Source organism: Podarcis vaucheri (genome assembly GCF_965113315.1).
Source record: "Podarcis vaucheri genome assembly, chromosome: 12".
Classification (NCBI taxonomy): Eukaryota; Metazoa; Chordata; class Lepidosauria; order Squamata; family Lacertidae; genus Podarcis; species Podarcis vaucheri.
This window is the reverse complement of record NC_138750.1, coordinates 19,246,085-19,268,413: the sequence shown is the minus strand read 5'-3', so window position 1 is coordinate 19,268,413 and position 22,329 is coordinate 19,246,085. Positions and strand designations below refer to the sequence as shown.

Genomic DNA, 22,329 nt, shown 5'->3' with positions numbered 1-22,329 from the left:
TATAAAGAGGAAGTATGGTTTAATAAACTGAGACCTAATTGTGAAGCATGAGCGAAAGGAGGAAGCACATAAGCAAATTCTCATTTTGGGTTTGATAAACCATACTTTATTAGACCAAGATTGCTATGGCTGAACCAGACATAAAAATTCAGAAGTGGGAGATCTTTATCACATTGTATGTACTCATTTGAAAGTGATATTGCCAAACTTCATTCATTTTTGTTCATCCTAAGAAAACTCCATGGACATATAAAAGGAGAAGCTTTGAGAAAAAAGTGAGTGTTTCCAAGGCATGCTCTGGTTCATGGGGTCATGGAGAGTTGAACACGACTAAGACAACTAAACAACAACAAAACAAAGCATAAGAGCCCTCATTGGCAGCTTCCAAAATAAAAAATAAATAAAATCAATAATATAACCCAATATTTAATATTGTCATCTTGTTGAGATCGAAAAATAGTTTATAAAATGCGTAGACTGGCATTTTATGGCACAAGTAGTTGAGAAAATATATTTTACATTTTAGGTTTAATATAGATTGCATAAGAGATGAACATACCTGGACAAAAAAATAGCTTGTTCCTGACTGGAAACTTGTAGTTGGTTTAGGAATGAGGTGATGCAGCCAATATGCTCGTCTTTAAAAACCATTCCACCATCACAAAGCTATGACAGGAAGGAAATAAACCAAAAAGCACCAAAAACCTGAATATCACTGAAGACTTCCTAAGCAATTATATGTTTACAATGTTCTGTACAAGTGATTAACAATAGACAGTTAAGTAATGCATCTATGTATAAAGCAGTGTTGGGCAACTGGCTTTCAAAATCCCGCTGCAAGTGATCAGTTTTGTTATCTGGCATGAGTGATCTTTCCTTCCCCAAGCAGAGAAAGAAAAGGGGTTGGGTTCAGGCTTCACCAATTGTCAGAATTTCCCGCCAACAAAATATTAGCCCTACTGTATGCGACCCTCAACAGCAAAGAGGTTGCCAATCTCTAGTATAAAGCCTTATATAACCTATGCTCTGGGGATAAGGGAAAATTGGTGGAAGAATTCTATAGCTAAATGGATTTTGGAGGCAACAGCATTCCCAACCTCCAGCCAAATCCTGTTTAATTCACAGTTGCACTGACTCATAGGTAATGCAAATTATACTATTCCTATGGTAAAGCCAGGGCTTATCATAACATGAAGCAGTCACTTCAGTCAACAGATTTTAGTTTGGATGCCAATTTTGCACCTCCTGCTAGTAGACCTCTGCGTTATGTAAGAAGGGTGTAAATTTTGATTTTTTTCCTTGAGGTATAAAATGTTTAAGGTTAGTCCTAGTACTGACCGGGTTGAGTCTTCTAAATACTATGATGTTATAGCCTTTGCAGAGGCCTATAGAAGAAGCTAGTACATGACAGCAGCTTATGATCATGTAAAGGGATGACCCAGAATTCTATAAAGCTGTCCAAATTCTCCAAATCTTATACCGATTTACAGTACAAAATTCAGCTGCAATCCTCCATGCTCCCATTATATATATATTTTAAAATTCTTTCTCCCTGGTATTCAAGAAAGCATCTTTCAAAACAGTCCTTAATATTACAAGAACAGAAACACCTCCATGGCATTCATAACTTTAGTCAGTTTTAATCATCTGAACAAACTGCCCAATGAACTTAGTTATATAAACAGTAACATAACAAATAAATGGGAATTATATATGCCACCTTGAGTTCATTGGAGAAAAAAGGTGGAATATAAATGCAGTAAACAAACAATAGCTTAGTATATTATCTGCAAGGCTGATACTGTTTCTTGGCTTAAGTTTTTAATTCTATGTGTATTGACTGTGGATGGTAAAATGTATTTTCAATAAATATGCTCTACGTCCATATACAGTCACACCTCGGGTTGTGAACGTTGCGGGTTGCGCATTTCCGGGTTACGGACAGCACCAAACCTGGAAGTACCGGAATGGGTTACTTCTGGGTTTCGGTGCTCGTGCATGTGCAGAAGTGCAAAATGACGTCATGTACAGAAGTGCCGCATTGCATCACGCGTGTGTGCAGATGTGGCGCTGCAGGTTGCGAACGTGCCTCCCACACAGATCACGTTCACAACCCAAGGTATGACTGTAACTTTCTTTTGGAGTCAGTTTTTAAAAGGGGTTGACCTTTGGACCCACAACCTTCAACATGAGAAAGCATAAAATCAAATAAAAATGAACACAATTTATGTGATTGATAAGATGTGTAGAAGAAGCAGATAAATTTATGCAGAAGGCAGAATGACATTTAGGATAGAATCAAATAATCAAAGTCATACCTTACAAGAAATGTCAATTAACTCAGGCACTAAGACTCTTAGTTTCATGGACGCCACTTGTTCAAAGACATTGAGGAGAATGTCTACAGTTGGCTAAACAAAAATGCCTTAGCATTAGAGCTAAATACATTAGCTGTAATTAACAGAACTTCAAGGAACAATTTCAATCTGAAATAAAGCACCTGGCTCTCGTATAGATGGCTTCCAAGAGTTAATCATTACTCCATGGCATGTGGTTGCTACTTCTGAGTGACTGGGATACTGCACCTGTGCAGTATCACCTGTCCTGGTGAACCTCAAGCACTGGACAGGCAACGTGGTGGTGGTGTGGGAAGTTAATTCTCTGTGGTGACCGCCATGAGTGCGGCAATTGGGTGGTTGATTGGTGGCTGTGGCAAGGGCTGCTGCTGTGCCAATTGGGCAGACACTTCTCTGCTTCTGTGACGTGGGTGACTGGCAGAGTTTGTCAGTCTGTTGAGTGATTTTCGGCATCCCTCCCCCCAAAAAGCTCAACAACTCTGGCCAATCTCCCCCCATTTTCTTAAATTGGAGTCTCCAAAAATATATCTTATAGACAGAAAAATACGGTATCTTCCAAACAAGTGGTTTTTTTTGGGGGGGGGGGTACGGTACTTGATCTTAATAACAACTTAGGTTTAAAAAGACTAATAAATGTATTGTTTCACGAGCTGTTGTACGACTGAGCCAGCTTCCTCAGTGTCATGAACTTTTCTGGGTATTGCGTGTAGATATATGCTCAGATGAGGAACCAAAGTTCTGCTGCCTGCTTTCTACCTGTAGTGTTTCTCCAAGAGAGTTTGGCTTCAAGAGGAATCAGGCCCGACTCAGCCATTTCCAGCTAGTAGTCTCCTGATTACATCAGCTTCCCAGGGAAAGGGCTTAAAAGAAACAATGCCTTGGGTGGTGGCCCCCCAAAGGGAAAAACAAAAGGGATCATCTTCTTGATCTTTTTACTGATTTAAAGCTAGTCTGTAAGGTATGATTGGCTGACATGCCATTACACAAGGGAGTGGTGCCTGCCGACCTGAAGGAAGCAGTGATGCAATAGCTCCTAAAGGAATCCCACATGCAGATTTCCTGGCAACTACTGGCTGAACACTAATACTCCCACTTTGAGGCAGGTAACCAAGAGGATTGTGGCACTTCAGTTACATACATTCTTGGACAAGATGCATTATCTGGACCAGGGGTTGTCAACCTGCTCTCTACCGCCCACTAGTGGTCGTTTCAGGATTCTAGGTGGGCGATAGGGGGTTCTATGGCACAAGCTGAATCCTCCTTCCATCGAGCACTGGTGGGAGGTAAGGACATTTTACCATCAAGAAAGATGCATTAGTGGGTGGTAGGTATAAAAAGGTTGACTAGCCCTGATCTAGACCTATTTCAGTCTGGGTTCAGGCTTGCCTCGAGACTGATTTAGGCTGCATCCACACTGCAGTGCATTCCGTTTTCCTTATGTTTCCGTTATTTATTTTGCACATTATACTTGAGCTTTCACACAATGTAAAAGCCACTTCCAGAAAACTAATGGAATGGACTACACTGCAAGTTTAGTTTTCAGCCCGCTCAACCCAGAAAATCAAAGGAGTTTTACATAGCAATTTTGTCTCTCCTCCCTGCCCCACTTTAACATTTTTGGCTCTTGTAGATTTTTAAAAATTATCTTATGATTTCCAAATTAATAGCTCAGAATCAAAACCCAAGAAAACAAAATTGAGAGCTTATTAAGATAAACACATGACAAGTCATTATATAATGAGTAAGAAGGCCTTTTAAGCTGCAGTTGTATACCCATTTATTCAATGGGACTTACTTCTAGGTAGACATATATAGGCTTCACTAATAAAAAATACCAAGTTACTTACCAGTATTTTAATCATTATGCTAGTGCGGAATACATGAAATAATTCTTTCAGCAAACAGCACTGGAGCAAAGATGTTAGCAGGTTATTTAGTATTTGTGAATCCAAGTGCTTTTCAGGAACACCATTTCTGCAGTAATCTGTAAATACCTGGGCTAAAAAAATGGGAAATTTAAGTGTGAAATTGTTTTATGTAGCATACTACTGAAACATTAATTAACACCTTTTTAAAAGGCAAAAATGAGTAAAAATGAAGCACTGAAAATCTATTTTACTGGGCAAGTGCATTTATAATGTTGAGAGCAGTACCTATGAACATATGAAAAGCTCCTTTATTTCTCATCAGCATTATTTCATAATCTGTTGGATGAAAATAGCTGTACCAAATTTTGTTCCTTTCCTTTACAACAATTGTTCTAGCGCATCTTGGATCTGCAAATGCTCGCATCCTTAGTCAAGCCCAACGAAGAATTAATTTAGCACTTTAATCTGTAGGCCACATTAATATTTACTGGTTCATAACTTCACCTAACCAGGGGACGCGGGTGGTGCTGTGGGTTAAACCACAGAGCCTAGGACTTGCCGATCAGAAGGTTGGTGGTTCGAATCCCCGGGACGGGGTGAGCTCCCGTTGCTCGGTCCCAGTTCCTGCCAACCTAGCAGTTCAAAAGCACGTCAAAGTGCAAGTAGATAAATAGGTACCGCTCCGACGGGAAGGTAAACGGCGTTTCTGTGCGCTGCTCTGTTTCGCCAGAAGCGGCTTAGTCATGCTGGCCACATGACCCAGAAGCTTAACGCCGGCTCCCTCGGCCAATAAAGCGAGATGAGCACCGCAACCCCAGAGTCGGTTACGACTGGACCTAATGGTCAGGGTCCCTTTACCTTTACCTTTTTAACTTCACCTAAAATGAGAGAGGGATAGTACCTACTAAAGCAAACACCTCAATATGTACAATATCCAAAAGAACCTTATTGTGGGGAACATATTAGGAAAACACAATTTCCCTCTCAACAGCGAAATTCACTACCTTGAAAAATGTCATCTAGAGCTTCTGCAACAATTCATCTGCATATTATTGTTTTTTAAAAAGAATTAAATTAAATTATGGTAGGGCCTTGGTCCCATATACACATGTCCCAATAATGATAATAATACTTCCTGTTTCAGCACCAAAGTACTAATATAATAAAGCCCACAAACCAAAGAATTTTAAGCGCTTATACCACACAAAAAACTCATTCAGTTTAGAATTCTAGTTCTGAATAGAGTTCCAGATCTAAGCAGAACTATCCTCTTATTTGGTTAGAGGCTTTTGCCTTTATGATCTACATATTAGATTGACAGTCAAAAACTATTTCAGCAATGCTGTGCTAGGATACATGTTAAGAAACTATGCAATTTAACAGCCAAATTTCTACTCAACTGTATAATGGAATGTATTATGTGGTCTGTTACATATTGCACCGCCAATCTTCAAGCAAAACCTATATTTTGTCTTATAATGGTGATTATATCATACCTGCACGCTGCAACAAAACCTCTTCACCAATACTTATATATGTATTAAGTATTTCAGTGAAAAGCTGGAAAATAAAATAAAACCACAAATCTATTATAAATATATTACAGATAAACTTGCTATCTATTACAAGCGTATTACAAGTTTCCAAAATGTGAGGATCCACAAATGCAAATAATTTTGAAGTACACACTGATCTATATTTAGTAAAGCTAAAAAATAATAATCAATACATATTAAACTGTAGCTAAGAGTTAGATGTGGACAAGAGTGTCAAGCATGAATAACTTCCACATGGAACTGCAACAATTGTTTTACCATTATTACCATACCTGTGCACAACCTTTTGCTTAGTATACTAGCCAAACCCATTGTCTGTGGTTGCCACCCCCCCCCCCCACTTTCCCCAGGCATGGGTAGAGAACCCAGGAAATAAAAGAATGTTTTGTCCCTGTATTGGGCTTACGCTGAAGATGCAAGCAGCACATTGCTGCTAAGGAATAGTGTAAAAACCCCATAGGAACCCTCACGCTGTTCATGGAGAAAAGCCAGAGTTTCTTTCACCTCCCATTGTGCATTCTGCTGGAGGCAACAGCAGTTAAGGCTGGCATTTTCTGCAAAAGCCAGTTCACAGGTTACATATGAGGTGGTATTAAAGTTTTATCTGTGCCGTCTTATTTGATGGCTGCGTTCACAGATCATCAATGGGTTCTGCAGTCATCAAGCAATGAACATGTGTATGTCTCTCAGGCCACAGAATTCTCTCTTTTTTTAAAAATGATATTTATTGAAAAATTTTTAGAATTACAAAAGAAAACAAGGTAGAAAAAGGAAAAACCAAGAAAAAACAAACCACATCAAACAATACAGATTAATAAAAATCAAAATCAAAAAATAACACAACACAATCAGAAGACAAAAATATACCACAAACATTTAAAAACAAATCCAATATTCTCAAAACCTTAACTGTCATTACCTTCTTTCTTTGACCTCCTCCTCCTCCCTTTTTTTGTATCCTAGTTGCTAATTGTCGCAGCAAATCCTTTCCATATTTCATAATATTCTGTCATTACATTACCTTAATTTATTTTAATCTTATCTTACTATAAAAAACCTTAAAGCTTAAAACTTGTCTTTTACCAATTTCTCATAACCATAATATTCTTACATAATTCTTTAAATATTTTTACTAAAGCCAAATAATTTCATTCCAACATTTTTCTAACATTCATCAATTTTGTAAAACAATCCTAATAGAAAAAAAAATTCCAATCTTCATCCAGCGTCTCTTCCTCCTGGTACCGGGTTTTGTCAGTCCTTTCTATCCCATCAATCTAGCGCATTAACCTGGTAATCTTATATCCGAGGCCCTTAAGTCCCTTCCATGTCCCTTCCGTGGCTCTTCTTCATATTTATAGCTATATTTTCCTTTGTCTCCTGCTCCTTTCACTCGTGGGAACTCCAGCTTAACAGGGTTTTTGACCCTTCTCGACAAATCAGCCCCTTTTCCATAGTCCACACTGAACTCCATGTGGTATTTAAGAACCTGTTTCAAAGTCCCTCCAAAATTAAGAGCCCCCACAACCCCAAACATCCCACGGCCCATTACCAGACTTGAAAAGTCCAAACATCCCTGCATAGGGGGGTCTATCCAACCCCCCATTTCCAAGCCAAGCCAAACTTTATCTTTCCAAATCCGGCTTTTTCCAAGCTCATTTGTCAAATCCAAAAACTCATGTTCCTGCTGAGCCGCAGCTCCCTCCATCTCTGGCGCCCAAGATTCAGCAACATCCTCTTCCCTCATCTGTTCTGTCAGATTTAATTCCTGGGTGGGCTCCATATAATTTCCCACTGCCTGTTCAAAATTTCTGATCGCATCAGTCATCAAGTCCGTCTTCTCATGTAGCTGTTCCAATAGGGCACTTGTTTTACAGAGAGCACACAACAGAGCTTCTGAATACATTGTCCTGCAAGGTCAGAAGTCTATTCCCACGATTGTAATCTGTAGCAGCTGCAAGCTCCCCGATTCAGAATTGGTTACAGTTTCACAGGTTCCCTCTAGGGGAAAAACTTCTATTTGTTCTTTTCTTTTAAAGGCAGATCTAACAACAAAGTTTCCTTTTTCAGTTATTTTGTCAATATTTGTTCCTTTAAAATGCAAAAGGGAACAATGGAATCACTATGTTTCTCTTCTTTTAGCTATCTGTCAAAAACGTTTGTCTCTGGTCAATGAGCTTCAAAAAACGTCAGTCTTGACACCCCGCTCCAGGATCAAGACGGTGGAAAGTTACTTTGCTTTACATTCACTTCCGCAGGTTTAAACAGTCCAGAAAAAATCCCCCCACTTCTCCTGCTTCCGAAGGGGGTTCAACAATCTTAAATGGTGAAAGTTAATCCTTTACAAGCGATTTTCTGAACTCTAGTTTGCCATGTCTTTGCTTTAATCTATCTACAAAGAAACGGAAGGCTGACTTCCTGTTTAGACCTTCCTGTTTCAGTGCCAAATTGAAATAAACTTTTAAGTCCAATTTTCCTTTCTACTCGCAAGTCCTTATTTAGAGTCCAATTGTCCGAAATTTAAGTACTCACGGTGATTGTTTTAAAAGCCAAATTGTCCCAGGAAAAAGGCAGCGCTCTCCGGCAATGGCTGTGCGGCTTCGCTCCATGGAAGAAGCAGTTGACTCTCAGCACCGCGCCACTTCCCCCTCTTCGCTCCGGAGCCCGTTAGTGGGTTCCTTTGCGGGTGGGGGGCGCTAAAGGTGCCCACCGAGTCCCATGGTCACAGGCTTCCTCCGCCTGTGATTTTTGAAAGGGTCCCTACTTCGCCGTAACGGAAAAGACCTGTTTCCCGTGGAGCTGGTCCCTCCAGATCAGAGGGAGTCCGCCATTACCGATAGCGCCACCCCGGAAGTCAGGCCACAGAATTCTCTGATTACTCTGTTAAAGACAATCTTATCCTGGAGATCTGATAAAGGCCTCACGTATTTCGTTCTTTAACCGGGCAGCACCAACCAAGTATTTACACAGAGAAGAAACACGCAGTTTTTACCTTTTCATTTTTTGGTGCAAGTGAATGTGAATACCAGCAATTTGCTCTCTGACAACCATTCAATGTATTGAAATGAATTCTGCAGACTCCACGGGGTAGATAACTCAATCCTAGGTAAGTCTGCAATGCAACCAGAGAGAAGTCTTTCATTTCGCTCTCAGAATTCTCATTTGAAAACCAAAAAAACACATATGGTACACATATTTTGGGATTTATGTGCATTTAGCAGGGTATGGACTACTTCACACATAGCACAAAGTGTCATGGTTTGATTAACCTAACAATGGTTTACTTGAATGTACAAGCCTAGCCCAGCAAACTAATTACAGCTTATTTTTCTACCAACAAACCATGAGGAGAAACCATTATTTGCTATTGGCTCATGAAGCATGGCTTGTTTCTGAGGGAGTGGGTACATCGCTTGGGGGTACTACTGGATCCTTTGCTGTTGCTTGAGGCTCAGATGGCCTCAGTAGCGTGGAGTGCCTTGCATCAGCTTTCAAGCTAGCAGATTTGGGACTGAGAACAAGGAGAGAGGCTTAGAATCATAGACTTGTAGAGTTGGAAGGGACCCCGAATACGCTCAATTTTCAAAAATTATGAATCAAATGTCTCTAGCAGCTATATACCTTAAGTCAGAAACTTTATATAAAAGCAGGACAGTTGAAAACAGGATGACTTAACCCTATGAAAGAGAAACCTCAAACAAGCATGTAAATTGCGTCTAACTGTTTAAAGCTGTTTAAACTAGCTTTAAATGGTTGTTAACAATGTAAATGCTTAAATGGTAGCTAAGCTTATGCTTAGTTGCAGAAATTTATGCATTTTAAGGACTTACCATAACATTTTTTTTTAAACTGTTGGGATATGATGGCTGCAAAAGAGGACCTTTCCCCGAGAACCTGAAATCTAAGATTGAAGAAAAAAAACCTCCTAAACTGAATGAAATAGCCGTAAGTCATGATTATACACTATAAACTTCACTTATCTTATCCCAGAGATGACTGACAACTAAAGTTTTCATTTCCTGTCTACTGACAAGTTAAACTCTTTTCTTGTACCATGAGTAATAACAAATCTTAAATGAAATTTGCCACACTGGAAGGCAAATTCTGCAATTTTCAAACTGATTCTGTGTCAACGTAACAAAGAGTGATTTCTTTATGTTGATATTGCATCTATGCAGGAATACTGTACACCTTAACACATACATTTTCTTTTATGTATGCTTTTTCAGATGTTGAGGTATATAGACAGTGGCCTGGTTCACACACAACTCTAAATCATGGTTTGTTTAGCCGAAGTGTGTTTGTTCAAATATCTGGACCCTGCCCATCAGATTAAACATGGTTTTCTAGCAGCAAACCATGATCTGAAGCAAAGATCTGTTGTTACCTTACAAACCAGTGGTTGTTTAACTACATTTTAGAGCCATGTCCTAGCCAAACAGACTTGCTTAAGCATGGTTTGTTTTGCCACCCCACCTTAGACACTTGCCAAGCTAGAGGAGGAGTTGTGGTTGGTTTAGCATTATATGCCAACAGTCAGTGTATTATATTGCTATCTTACACACAAGTAATGCACTTTGGAAATTATTTTGTGTGTAGCTGTTCTTTATCTTTTGGTCATATAGCTCTTTAACATCCTAAGAGAAGTACAAAAACTATTTGGAAGAATTAAATGGTTTTACTAGTAGGGGAGCAAACTTGTGGTCCTCCATGTTGTTGGACCCACAACAGTACCCCTTCAACAGCCTTTAAACTTGTTGTTTGATGATTATGTTTTTTTACATGCATTCCTATATTCCCAGAGGATAAAATACCTCTGTGTTAAAAAAAGTGAGAGGAATGCTTCAGTTTAACTATGAAATTCTGTAATTTATTTTAAGTCTTTGAAGGATGTCTCAACGTAAGGAATACTTTGGGCTATTTCAGTACCCCATTCTGACTTCTGGGGTGACAGCCTTTGAAATATTTTGAATTCTATTGTAAAGCTGTAACTCTGAAGAATCCAAGCAAGCATGATTAGGTACACAGAAAATGTAGTTCTGGTCACATAGGGTCAAATTAAGACATTTAAAACATTTGGACTCTTTGACTGCAATAGGATCTGGCCTGCACCCTACTTTACACGAATGGCCATGTTTCTCAAGATTTTATCTAATCAGGATCTAACTCAATATGGTGACTAGAATCCAAAACGTGTAAGGACACTCGTGGAGGTTCATTGTGTGTTTTTTACTCTCTGAACGCAAACCTCCTGCCATAGCAAACTACTTTTGAAGTTTCCTTGTTTTCAAAAACAGTTTTGTAATGCCAAAGCTTTCTTGAGTGTTTCTCTGAACTAGTTACATGGTTCTCTGAGTCTTGGCCAATAAAAACAGAAATGGCACTCAAATGTTATCCCAAATATACCTAATAATGCACTGATTCAGTAATTTATTTCACTGTCATCTTTAGAATTTGTTTAGCTAACTTTCCATAGTATTTTAATTAGATGGCCATTTTAGCTAAACAAAGATGCATTTATATTAAATCTCAACTAACGGTGGCCTTGGCAAGGGCAAATCTAGAACCCAAGTACAATTAAGCTAAGAACCCTCTGATCTGGATACAGTAGGTAGAACTAAGTGAAACAGGCAACAGAAAGGAAACTCCAAATGTTAATTCCAAGCTTTAATACAGAATCACCCTACTTTTCCTAGGTTGGATTTTAACTTTTATAAACATAAAGCAACAAGCACACCCATCCACATACATTTGCACTAGGTACACAGACATCATGGCCAAACCATTTATGCCTCTGGAATGTGCTGTGGGCTCACACACTCCTGCCTCTTCCAACACATTGTTTATGTCATGGTTTGCAGAAACCAGTTTGTTGCCACATCTGAACTGGGAAAACTATGGTTACCACTACCACCAGAATCCACTGCCCACTTCAGCTCTGATTTAGACTGTGGTTCCAACAGAATGGAAGGGACCTTTAGGATTACCTAGTCCAAGCCCTTGCAATGTAGGAATAGGCAGCTGTCCCTTTTATGGGGATCAAACCTGCGACCTTGGTGTTATCAGCACCACTCTGTAACCCACTGAGCTATCCAGCATGGGCAAACTATGGCTAGCAGTAATAGCTTCAAATATTATGACATTATGAGATTATGGCTGTGAGCCAGGAAATGGAGGAAATCAGCACACATGAGTGAGCCCATAGGTTTTTCCTGCAAACCAAACCCTGTCAATTAAATAGACCTTTATACAGACACAGAAAAGTAGCACTGTAGTACCATAAAACGAAAATGTGTAGGTATTTTGAACTAATACAATACCATTCACCCACGGTTTCACTGCTGTGACTTGCTGCCGGGGATCAGTTTTCATAGCAGGAAGTGTCAATTCTAGCTGATGATCATGGCTCATAGATTCAATGTATTGAGCCCTCTCACTAAATTCCAAATGAGGAAAAAGATGCTTATTTGACTAATAATACAAAAACTTTATATCTTTTATTTAAAAATTAGCACAATAAAGTAAATTATATTTTCTATACCCAAGCACACCTCCCTTGTAGAGGAGAAGAGGCTGCTCCTACTGATTGCAAAGATACACATAGCAAGTGAGCTGAGAACGAGAAGAAATGTGAGCAGATAGATGGGATGAACTGGGCTTAGCATTTATCACTTCTTGATCAGTACCATCTAAATGGCTGTAACCTGCCCTGGGACCAGTTGATGAGGCAATAATTTTTATTATTATTAATCCTCCTCCATTGACTATATTGGTTAGGGTTCTGCTCCACAGCACTTGTGTTGTGAAGTTCCAAAATGCTCCATGCTATTTTACATCTATGTAAAATCACTAAGTGACGCCATACACCAGGGGTAGGCAACCTAAGGCCAGGGGGCCGGATGCGACCCAATCGCCTTCTCAATCCGGCCCGCAGACGGTCCGGGAATCAGCGTGTTTTTACATGAGTAGAATGTGTCCTTTTATTTAAAATGCATCTCTGGGTTATTTGTGGGGCATAGGAATTCATTCTTCTTCTTTTTTTTCAAAATATAGTCCGGCCCACCACATGGTCTGAGGGATGGTGGACCAGCCCATGGCTGAAAAAGGTTGCTGACCCCTGACATACACTGTTCTGGAGCGACAACCACCCAGTAATATTTCTCCTTTTCAAACTCAGATGAAGTGGTCAATGTGCTCAATAGGTGGCAAAGATCAGTAATAGACTAGAAGGTGAGCAACCTGCAGTTCAATCTAAGCAGGACAAAATTACTACTGACAGGCTGCTTGCGTGAATTGAGAAGTGGCCTTTCAACACATTCTGTATCAAGTTGCTGTTAAACCCTGCACTAACTCTTAATGCTTTTCATGCTGTGGCATGAATTGCTTTCCAGCAACTGCAAAAACATGGACAGTTATTATTAAACTACTGTGAATGCATTGCACATGGGCCTGCCTTTGAAGACTGCTCAAAACCTCAACTGGTTCATAATACTTCTGCTTCAATTACATATCAAAACTGATCAAGTGGAACATCTTGCCAGTTTTAACACAGTTCCAATGGCTTCATGTATGGACTTCTCAAGAATGGCTTCAATTCAACATTCATTTTAAGGCATAAAGAAATAAATAAAATACTGTGGGAAGAGGTTATTTGTTTTGGTTTGTGACTATGTGATGTATTTTTGTGTTTTTATATCGTAAACTGCCCTGTGATTCTTGGATGAAGGGCGGTATAGGAAATTAATATGATGATATGATATGATTATAATATAATATAATATAATATAATATAATATAATATAATATAATATACAGCTTGATACCAGGTAGCTTAAAGGACAATTTGCTAGGCAGGTGAGAAAAGGCTCATTTTGTTTGTGGTGCCTCAGCTCTACAATGCTCTCCCCAAGGAGAGCTTCTGAACAGCCATTTTATCTCTAACTCAGTGTTTCCCAACCGGTGTTCCGCGGCACACTAGTGTGCCGTGAGACGTTGCCTGGTGTGCCGTGGGAGGGAGGCGGGCGAGTCGGGCGGCGAGAGGCGGGGTGGCAGCGGCGAGGAGAGGCCGCCCAGCGCGGGGCTCTCGCCATCTGCCTGCCTGGCTGCGTGTGTGGCGCTGACGTCACGGGGCTGTAACGTGCCCCACATAGGCACACGCGGGGCGGCGAGTGAGCTCCCTCCCACATCCCATCGCCGCTCGCTTCGGCCGGCCTACTGGGCTGTCGCAGGCGGAAGGCCTGCGCATGCGCGAGGTTTTCACGCCTTCGGGATTCCCTTCATGCCTTCCTCCTCCTGGGTCCTTGAGAGCGCGGGAAGCGGCAGCGCGAGACCGGCGTTGAGCCTAGTAGGTATTGCGCTTGCCAAGGCAGTCATTTGGGAAATGAAAACTTGCAAAGCAAGCAACCAGTTCAATCTGAAGTACGTGTATGCTTAATATCCTGTATCTGAAACCTGTTCTGCCCCTCCCCCACACTTGGTGCCATTTTCATCTACACATGCAGCAGAGTAAGTTGACCCAGAATAGTACCAAATCAGATGGCAGATGGGAGAATGACAGTGCTGAATGCTTTCCCATGTAGAACAGTCCCTGCAAATAAAAACCTAGCATATTTGGAAGAGGGATGCTAGCCTAACCATTACCTTCTATGCTGTTACTATTTTTTTATTTTTTTTTACATAAGTAAAAAGTGACCTTTCCCCATCTGGCATGGTGGTGTGCCTCGAGATTTTTTTCATGAAACAAGTGTGCCTTTGCCCAAAAAAGGTTGGGAAACACTGCTCTAACTTCTACGTGTCTAATCTTGAGTATAAGACCAGAGAAAAAGGTTTGAAGATAAAATGTCGTCCTTTCACTTAACTAGGACTACTTAAACTCATACACACATTTTTGCAGTGTCCTGAATCTTTGCTTCTTCTTTCACAGTTGAAATTTTGTACTGTAAGATTAAAAAGGTTGTAATTCAGTTAAAATAAACAGAAACTCATGTTTCATTTAATAACTTTCTCTTTTTGTTCACAGAAAATTCAAGCGGAAGAAGTGTGGTTGCTGTTTATGGTTCTACAATTTCTACAATGTCTAAGTCCAACTCCCTATTGCAGGATGTCCTATTTATGAAACGATACCAACAAAAGCGTACCAAAGTCACCTTCAAATCTAGCATGGAAGGAACTTCCATGGCTTCCCTCTATAGCTCACAATATTGCTAGACCCATAAGTTAATAAAATAACAAATCATTTTTTAACTTTCATCTAATTTCCTTGCTTTGCTTAATTTTGATTTACACACTTAAGATTCCCAGCACAGTTTCAGATTTATGAAAGAAAAATTAAAAGTACCATGCTGGTTTACAACAGTACATCTAATGAATCTCATTGTATTAAAACAGCATACAGATATCTCTAAGGCTAGGCATAGGCAAACTCGGCAAACTCAGATGTTTTGGGACAACAACTCCCATCATCCCTAGCTAACAGGACCAGTGGTGAGGGATGATGGGAGTTGTGGTCCCAAAACATCTGGAGGGCAAAATTTGCCTATGCCTAAGGATGTAACCCTATGCACACATAATTGAAAGTTAGAACTGCCCAATTTCAGTGGGACTTACTTTTAAGTAAACATGCATTGGATTGTGCTGTATGTAGTGCAATTTACTACAGTACTTGACAAAAGTTCCCTCAAATAAATGACACTCTTCTGCAACACTACCTTTTATAAACAAAAAATTAATTCACTTCAGTACCTTTTCATTTGTGTTAGAACTCTTTAAAACATCATCTGATTCGCTCAACTGCCCATCCTCAAAACAGGATTCAGCTACGCCTCCTGTAGAACTTATTCCACATAGGAATTCTGATTTACTTCCATCAACTGGAAAAAATGCAACACATACTGCTGAAACATAGTAAAATTGAGAACAGAATGCTTAACTATGGGCATATCACTGGTGAGTTTTTTTAAAGATGACCCTTCTTACAAAGTATGCAGTAGTACTGTACTAGTACTGTCCAGTACTGTACTAGTAGTCTGGGGTTGCGGCGCTCATCTCGCTTTACTGGCTGAGGGAGCTGGGGTTTGTCCACAGACAGCTTCTGGGTCATGTGGCCAGGAGCTCACCCCGTCGAGGGGATTCGAACCACCGAACTTCTGATCGGCAAGCCCTAGGCTCTGTGGTTTAGACCACAGCACCACCTGCGTCCCATTAACGTTTAAGAGTAGACGCTGTTTAACACTTAACTCCCCCTGCACAAGTTGTCATTTTCTCCTTAATGTTGCATTTTTAAATTCCTGTTCTTACCTTCTGCCAGTGGAACACCAACATCTGTGAAAGACTCCAATATTTCATCATACTGAATGGGATCTTCTCTGTAAGCAATACAATTTTACAAAATGTTAAGTGAAGGAAAAGTTTTCTGAACCAATACCACACTCATCTAACTAAACCACAATGAGTACAGTAAGCCTGCCACAACTACCCTTAACAATCTGGGTCATGAGTTCTTTTGCCTAGAGTTCCTAGCACCATAAACTGTTTTTGAAAATGGGGCCTATTCAATCTAAGCCCCTTATAGCTATCAATAAACTCAGGAGGAAAATTTGATGACAATATTTGAATTTTATAGCAACAATCCCGGTGGGGAAAGGTGAGGCACATTCCTTTCTGCATTTCCCCAATAACCTTTCTTGCATTGTTATCATAGGACCCATTACCTCCCTGAAGGAACAAAGCAATTCTAAAAGCAATTCTCCAAGAAAGGTGAAAGGAAGTTCCTAGGAGAGTTTGAAATCAAGTAAGATTCCTGAGACTGGTCCTATAAAGGAAGCTGGAGATTGGTTTGGGAGTTTAGATAAAAAGAATAGGGAGAGAATCCATAAGAATGTCCCCTTACTTGATTGTTTCCAGCCACTTAGTTCAATAAATGACTACGCCTACAGGAGATCCTCTCTTGGGATATTGCAAAATGAGAAATGTAAACCAATGGACCTTCAGTCCTTTGACATTATGGGACCCCAGCCCTGTCTTGTTTGTGAAATAGAAATAGTAGCAAACTTTTATATATATATATATATATATATATATATATATATATATATATATATATATATTTTACATTTTTCCAGATGAAGGTATACAATACAAAAAGATGCAGAACACAAGAAAAGAAAAAAGAAAAAGAAACTCATTCTTTCCAAAGCTTGTTTCAGTCTTCCATCGAAATAGTAGCAAACTTTAAATAACTCCTGCTGACCCATCTATTTAAACAGGTTTACCCTTGCTCATTAGATTCATCACACTGCTGTTTAGCAATTATTGATATTTAACTGAATGTTTTAATAATAAACTCTATTTTTACTGAAGAATTTATTTGTAATTCTGGTTACAATGCTGTAAACAGCTTTATCTTTTCCTTTTTAATCTTATTGTGTTTTATGCAAACCACTTGGGTATTTTGTATATTAAGCAGTATATAAATATAGTCATACCTCGGGTTACAGACACTTCGGGTTGTGCGAGTTTGAGTTGCGCACCGCGCCGAACCCGGAAGTACCGGAATGGGTTACTTCCGGGTTTCGGCACTTGCGCAGAAGCGCTAAATCGCGCTTTACGCATGCGCAGACGCTGCGGTTGCAAACATGCTTCCTGCACAGATCACATTCGCAACCCGAGTGTCCACTGTATTAGAATAAGAAACATAACTTTGGAGCTAAAGAGACCGGGAATGCATATATTACAGTGGTACCTCGGGTTATATGCTTCAGGTTACAGACTCCGCTAACCCAGAAATAGTACCTTGGGTTAAGAACTTTGCTTCAGGATGAGAACAGAAATTGTGCAGCAGCGGCGCAGCAGGCCCCATTAGCTAAAGTGGTGCTTCAGGTTAAGAACAGTTTCAGGTTAAGAACAGACCTCCAGAATGAATTAAGTTCTTAACCCGAGATACCACTGTATATACAATATAGTCTTCCACCTCTCAGCTCAGTTCAACAAGTAGTGCCTTACCAAAGAAAGCTGTTTTATTAACCAGGCTGAGTTTTCATTTATGATAATTTAATAATAGGTTCTGGCATTTGGGTATCAGATTAGAATTGACTCTTCATCCTACAGGTGTAACAATAGTGGTATTTAAAAACAGAAAATAAAATTTTAGATGTGTCTAAAAGAATCACAAACTGTGCCTTAAAGCTAAGGGCAGTAAAATCTTGCCATTCAAATTTGAACATGGAGACCTGCATGCAAAAGCTAGAACCATTACTTTGTACTGATTTTGTTTAGCTACGAAAGAGATATGCCCACTTAACTGGGTAATTTATTATAGAATTATTTATTGTTTTGTGTTTTCCTGTTTTATTATTGTTAGAAATTATTCTGTCCTTTTAAGTATTCTTAGTCAATTGAAGATTCTTTTCTGAGCCTTAGGCATTAAAACATGTGCAGTTTTAGCTGGAGAATTTAGCATAGTTAAGATTCACAAAAGACATATACAAGATTTGTTTTTAAAGGCTTTCACCTGCCTAGTGTGGCAAGTTACCAGTCGTAAAGCTGTTATGTATTCTAAACACATCCCTCCAAAGGGATCACAACTTCATAAAGATGCTTCACAATACAGGAAAAGCAAATGTAGGATTATCACATTTGGGAGTATTGATGGTAGGCTGAACTATTCACTACTGCCCACACAACTTATTATGTATGCAGTAGATGGCTTAAATTATTTGTCATTCTGCCTTGGTTGTATTCTATTGATAGACATGATTAAATGATATAAATGATACATTTTTATGATATAAATGATACATTCTATTAACTATGTCAAGCAAGCATAGTCATCGTTGGCTAACCACAAATCTAACTACTGAATACCTAGCAAATGAAATTAAGCTAAGTAAGCTTTAGCTAAAACGGTTTACTGCAGCTGAATAGAAAAGTATTTCTAAATGCTATGGTACTACAAAGAACAATCTTCAAATGAAAAATATTAAGATAATTCGAAGAGGCTATTTAGTTCTACTGTCAATTGCAAAAGACCATTTTATACTGCCTCTCACCAGCATAAATGTGTTTCAAACTTCACTTTCAATTGTTACTCTTATAGTCTTACTTTTTACTTTTATCACTGGGTTAAAATAATAAAAATAAAAAGCAGAACAATCCATTATTGCTAATCCTCAATTCTCACTGTAAATCCCAAACTATTACTGTAAATCCTACATAATATACTTAGTAGAAGCAAATCACATTTTTTAGTAACTGTCTAACCTCAAAGTCACTAAATTGTTTAAGGCTAGCTAAAGCACGAGGGACGCGGGTGGCGCTGTGGGTTAAACCACAGAGCCTAGGACTTGCCAATCAGAAGGTCGGCGGTTCAAATCCCTGCGATGGGGTGAGCTTCCATTACTCGGTCCCTGCTCCTGCCAACCTAGCAGTTCGAAAGCACATCAAAGTGCAAGTAGATAAATAGGTACTACTCCGGCAGGAAGGTAAACAGCGTTTCCGTGCACTGCTCTGGTTCACCAGAAGCGGCTTAGTCATGATGGCCACATGACCTGGAAGCTGTACGCCGGCTCCCAGGGCCAATAAAGCGAGATGAGCGCCACAACCCCAGAGTCGTCCGTGACTGGACCTAATGGTCAGGGGTCCCTTTACCTTTACCTAGCTAAAGCACAAGCATCTAATAACTCAAAACACTTACTATATAAATTATTTCCAGAGGATATGCTTACCTTGGACAGCAATCCAAATGTCTCTTCTGTGGAAGCTGAGGGGGTTCCGGTTCTATTTCCATTTCTTCCTTTATGGAAATGCTGACATTCAAGTTGGTTTGGGTACAATGCCCTTTGTCTTCTTCCTTGGTTTCTCCAAACAGATCAGGGTCATCCTGAATTACATCAATCACAAGAACATCATCTTCATAAGCCTTAACAACCTCTGCAGAGAAGTTAGCTTTGTCCTGTGCAAAGTTATTGCTGTAATTACTTTCATCATTAGTTGGCACTTCCAATACTGCAGAAGGGTTGTGGTTTTGAATCTCCATATAACCAGTACTCAAAGCGTCAGGATTATCTTTCAAATCTGCTAATTCCAATTCTCTCTCATGGGAAGTCTTCACACTTTCATTATGAACACTTGTCTCTTTATAAAAGCTTTCAAGAACCTTGTCAAATTGGTCTGCATTTTCTTCTAGGACAGTAATTCCATTAACTTCTTTTGACTTGAACTGATGTCTAGAATGCACATTGGACGAGGTCTCTTTAGCTCTGGCTTTCTTCACTGACACAGTAGAATCTAGGATGTCCAAAGGACTGCAAACATCTCTTCTTGACAATCTAGTATATTCTGTTTTTCTGGATTCATTTTTATCCTTCAGTAAAGGAATTTTGAAATTTGATAGGTTCCCTTTGATTAGTGGTTCTTGTTTGAGAACTGAGGTCTTCCTATGTTTTCCACTGTCGGAACAAACACCATTATGAGTATCTATAGAACTATTTCTCTTTGCTATACTTCCTTTATTTTTAGCCTCCTTTGCTGATGAATTTAAAGCTCTTTTTGATTTCTTTACATTTTTAGTGCTAGAAGATCTGCAATGTTTAGGTCTCTCCTCCATACCCATAGAGGAACTTCTGCTGTTGTTAGCAGTAGCCGAGTGAGCCTTGCATATATCAACTACAGATTCTGAGGTTGGGTTTTCATTGGGAAGTTGCGTTTTATGACCCATTACCTTATATGCAGAAGCTTTGACAGTACAAGCCAATGGCTTATGTAGCTCTGCCTGGCCAGAGAGAATTACTGAATCAGAAACTCTTAAAAATTCTCTTTTTGAGTCTGATGCATGATTTTTACCAAACCACAAGTATGTTCTAGCACACGATTCATGGGGCCAAACATTTTTACCAGAAATTGGTACTGCTCTTTGACAGCTTTGTAGCTCCAATTTCTTTCTAACTTTATGTATTGTGTTTTCTTTGACGGTTCTTTTTTCTCTTTTCATACAGCCAGCAACATTATTGCTGTGGTTGGTAATTTTTTGACTGACTAATGTCTCCCTTATAGAATTAACAACCAATTTATTACTACAGCAAATTTGTGGTTCTATTATGCTTAACTCATTTTCCTTTTCAAGAATCTCTGATTTCTCAAAACCAATGGCACTGCATGTGATAAAGTGTGCTTTGCTCATCTCTGTACTGCAAGATGATTTGGCACGTTTATTTTGAGGTTTTTGAACAGCCTGCTCAAGAACAAAATCAGGTGTATGACCAAGTGAAGACAATAAAGTTGTTTCATTGTAGACTGGGTTTTCCAAAATCGTTGAACTTCTTACGGCAGTTTTACTCTCCATTTGTAATCCACATTCACTGTGTATATTCACACTTGTGAAAGCTTCCTGGTCTGTTTTTTCCAGATCCTCAAGCACTTTAACCCCTTTGTTTAACTTTTTGAAATCTAAACACATTTTACTTTCCCTGGATCGCTTTCTATTTTGACATCTTGAGGAGTTCTTAATATTTTGGCACATCTCTTTTTCAACCAATGTGCTTTTTTCTGGAAATGATTGTCCAGCTTGTACTATATTAGGGCTGCAACTCAAATCGTTCTGGCCCATACCCCCGCTAGAGAACAAAACCTTACATTGATCAAGTGCAACATGCAGAGATCCAGAGTGAACCTTACAGCTTTGGGTGGTCTCAAAATCTGTAGGTGTCAAGAGTGCCTTAATGTAACGACAGTCAAGCAATCTCACTACTGGAATAGTAGTCCTTTCTACTGTATATGGCAAAGTATTATGCCTAGAAAACCATTTGCATTCTTCATTTTGCTGCACTACCAGTGCATTTGTTTCCACATTTTCAGCTACTGTTATGTCCAAAAGCTGCGAATTGGCATTTGTAACAGGAAGCAAGGAAATATCCGCTCCAAAACAAGGGATGACAGGATCTTTGCTTTCAGTCTCATCCGATTTAGATACTGGAAGGCTTACAGACTGCTCTAGCAGATTTTGTATATTGCAATCTTGAGAAGTACTCAGACCAGTCTTGTGAACTTTTCCATGCTGTATGCTTGAAAGTTCATGGACTTGCTCTCCTGAGTTAAAAAAGGGGATAATAATTAATCAAATGTTGAATGCATTCTAATATACAAGGTTGGACTTTGCCGAAGCATATCTGTAATAAATATGTATTTTATAAAAAATGCCTTTATAAACTGCAAGTGTAGTATATCTAACGGCTTAAAAATACAAAGCATAGTTCTCATCCACTATGGCTGGCATTCATTAGTACAGCAATTAGAATAATAAAATTAGAAATACAGAATATAAGAATCACAGAATTGTAGAGTTGGAAGGGACCACAAGGGACATCCAGTCCAATCCCCTGCAATGCAGGAATCTTTCGGCCAACATGGGGCTTGAACCCATGACCCTCAGATTAAGAGTTTCATGCTCTACTGACTGAGTTATGTATTTTGCTACCGGCTATATAAAATACTTGGTTGTTTTTTAAAAAGAGTTTTTTAAATTGCTAAAATGTATTTGCAAGCATTTCCAGAATG

The 22,329-nt window shown here is 39.3% G+C and overlaps 1 protein-coding gene across 1 annotated transcript in view; it reads right to left on the bottom strand.

Moving 5' to 3' along the window:
* Positions 1-22,329, bottom strand: part of TOPAZ1 (testis and ovary specific TOPAZ 1) — a 38,483-nt gene that overhangs the window by 13,452 nt on the left and 2,702 nt on the right. Inside the window, exons 2-12 of the mRNA XM_082193279.1 lie at positions 19,503-21,861; positions 16,078-16,145; positions 15,523-15,650; positions 14,665-14,717; positions 12,102-12,217; positions 9,612-9,682; positions 8,774-8,893; positions 5,722-5,785; positions 4,205-4,356; positions 2,319-2,411; positions 560-666 (exon numbers count right to left, since the gene is read on the bottom strand). Of these exons, the coding sequence (XP_082049405.1) occupies positions 560-666; positions 2,319-2,411; positions 4,205-4,356; positions 5,722-5,785; positions 8,774-8,893; positions 9,612-9,682; positions 12,102-12,217; positions 14,665-14,717; positions 15,523-15,650; positions 16,078-16,145; positions 19,503-21,861 (3,331 nt within the window). The remainder of the gene's footprint in view (positions 1-559; positions 667-2,318; positions 2,412-4,204; positions 4,357-5,721; positions 5,786-8,773; positions 8,894-9,611; positions 9,683-12,101; positions 12,218-14,664; positions 14,718-15,522; positions 15,651-16,077; positions 16,146-19,502; positions 21,862-22,329) is intronic.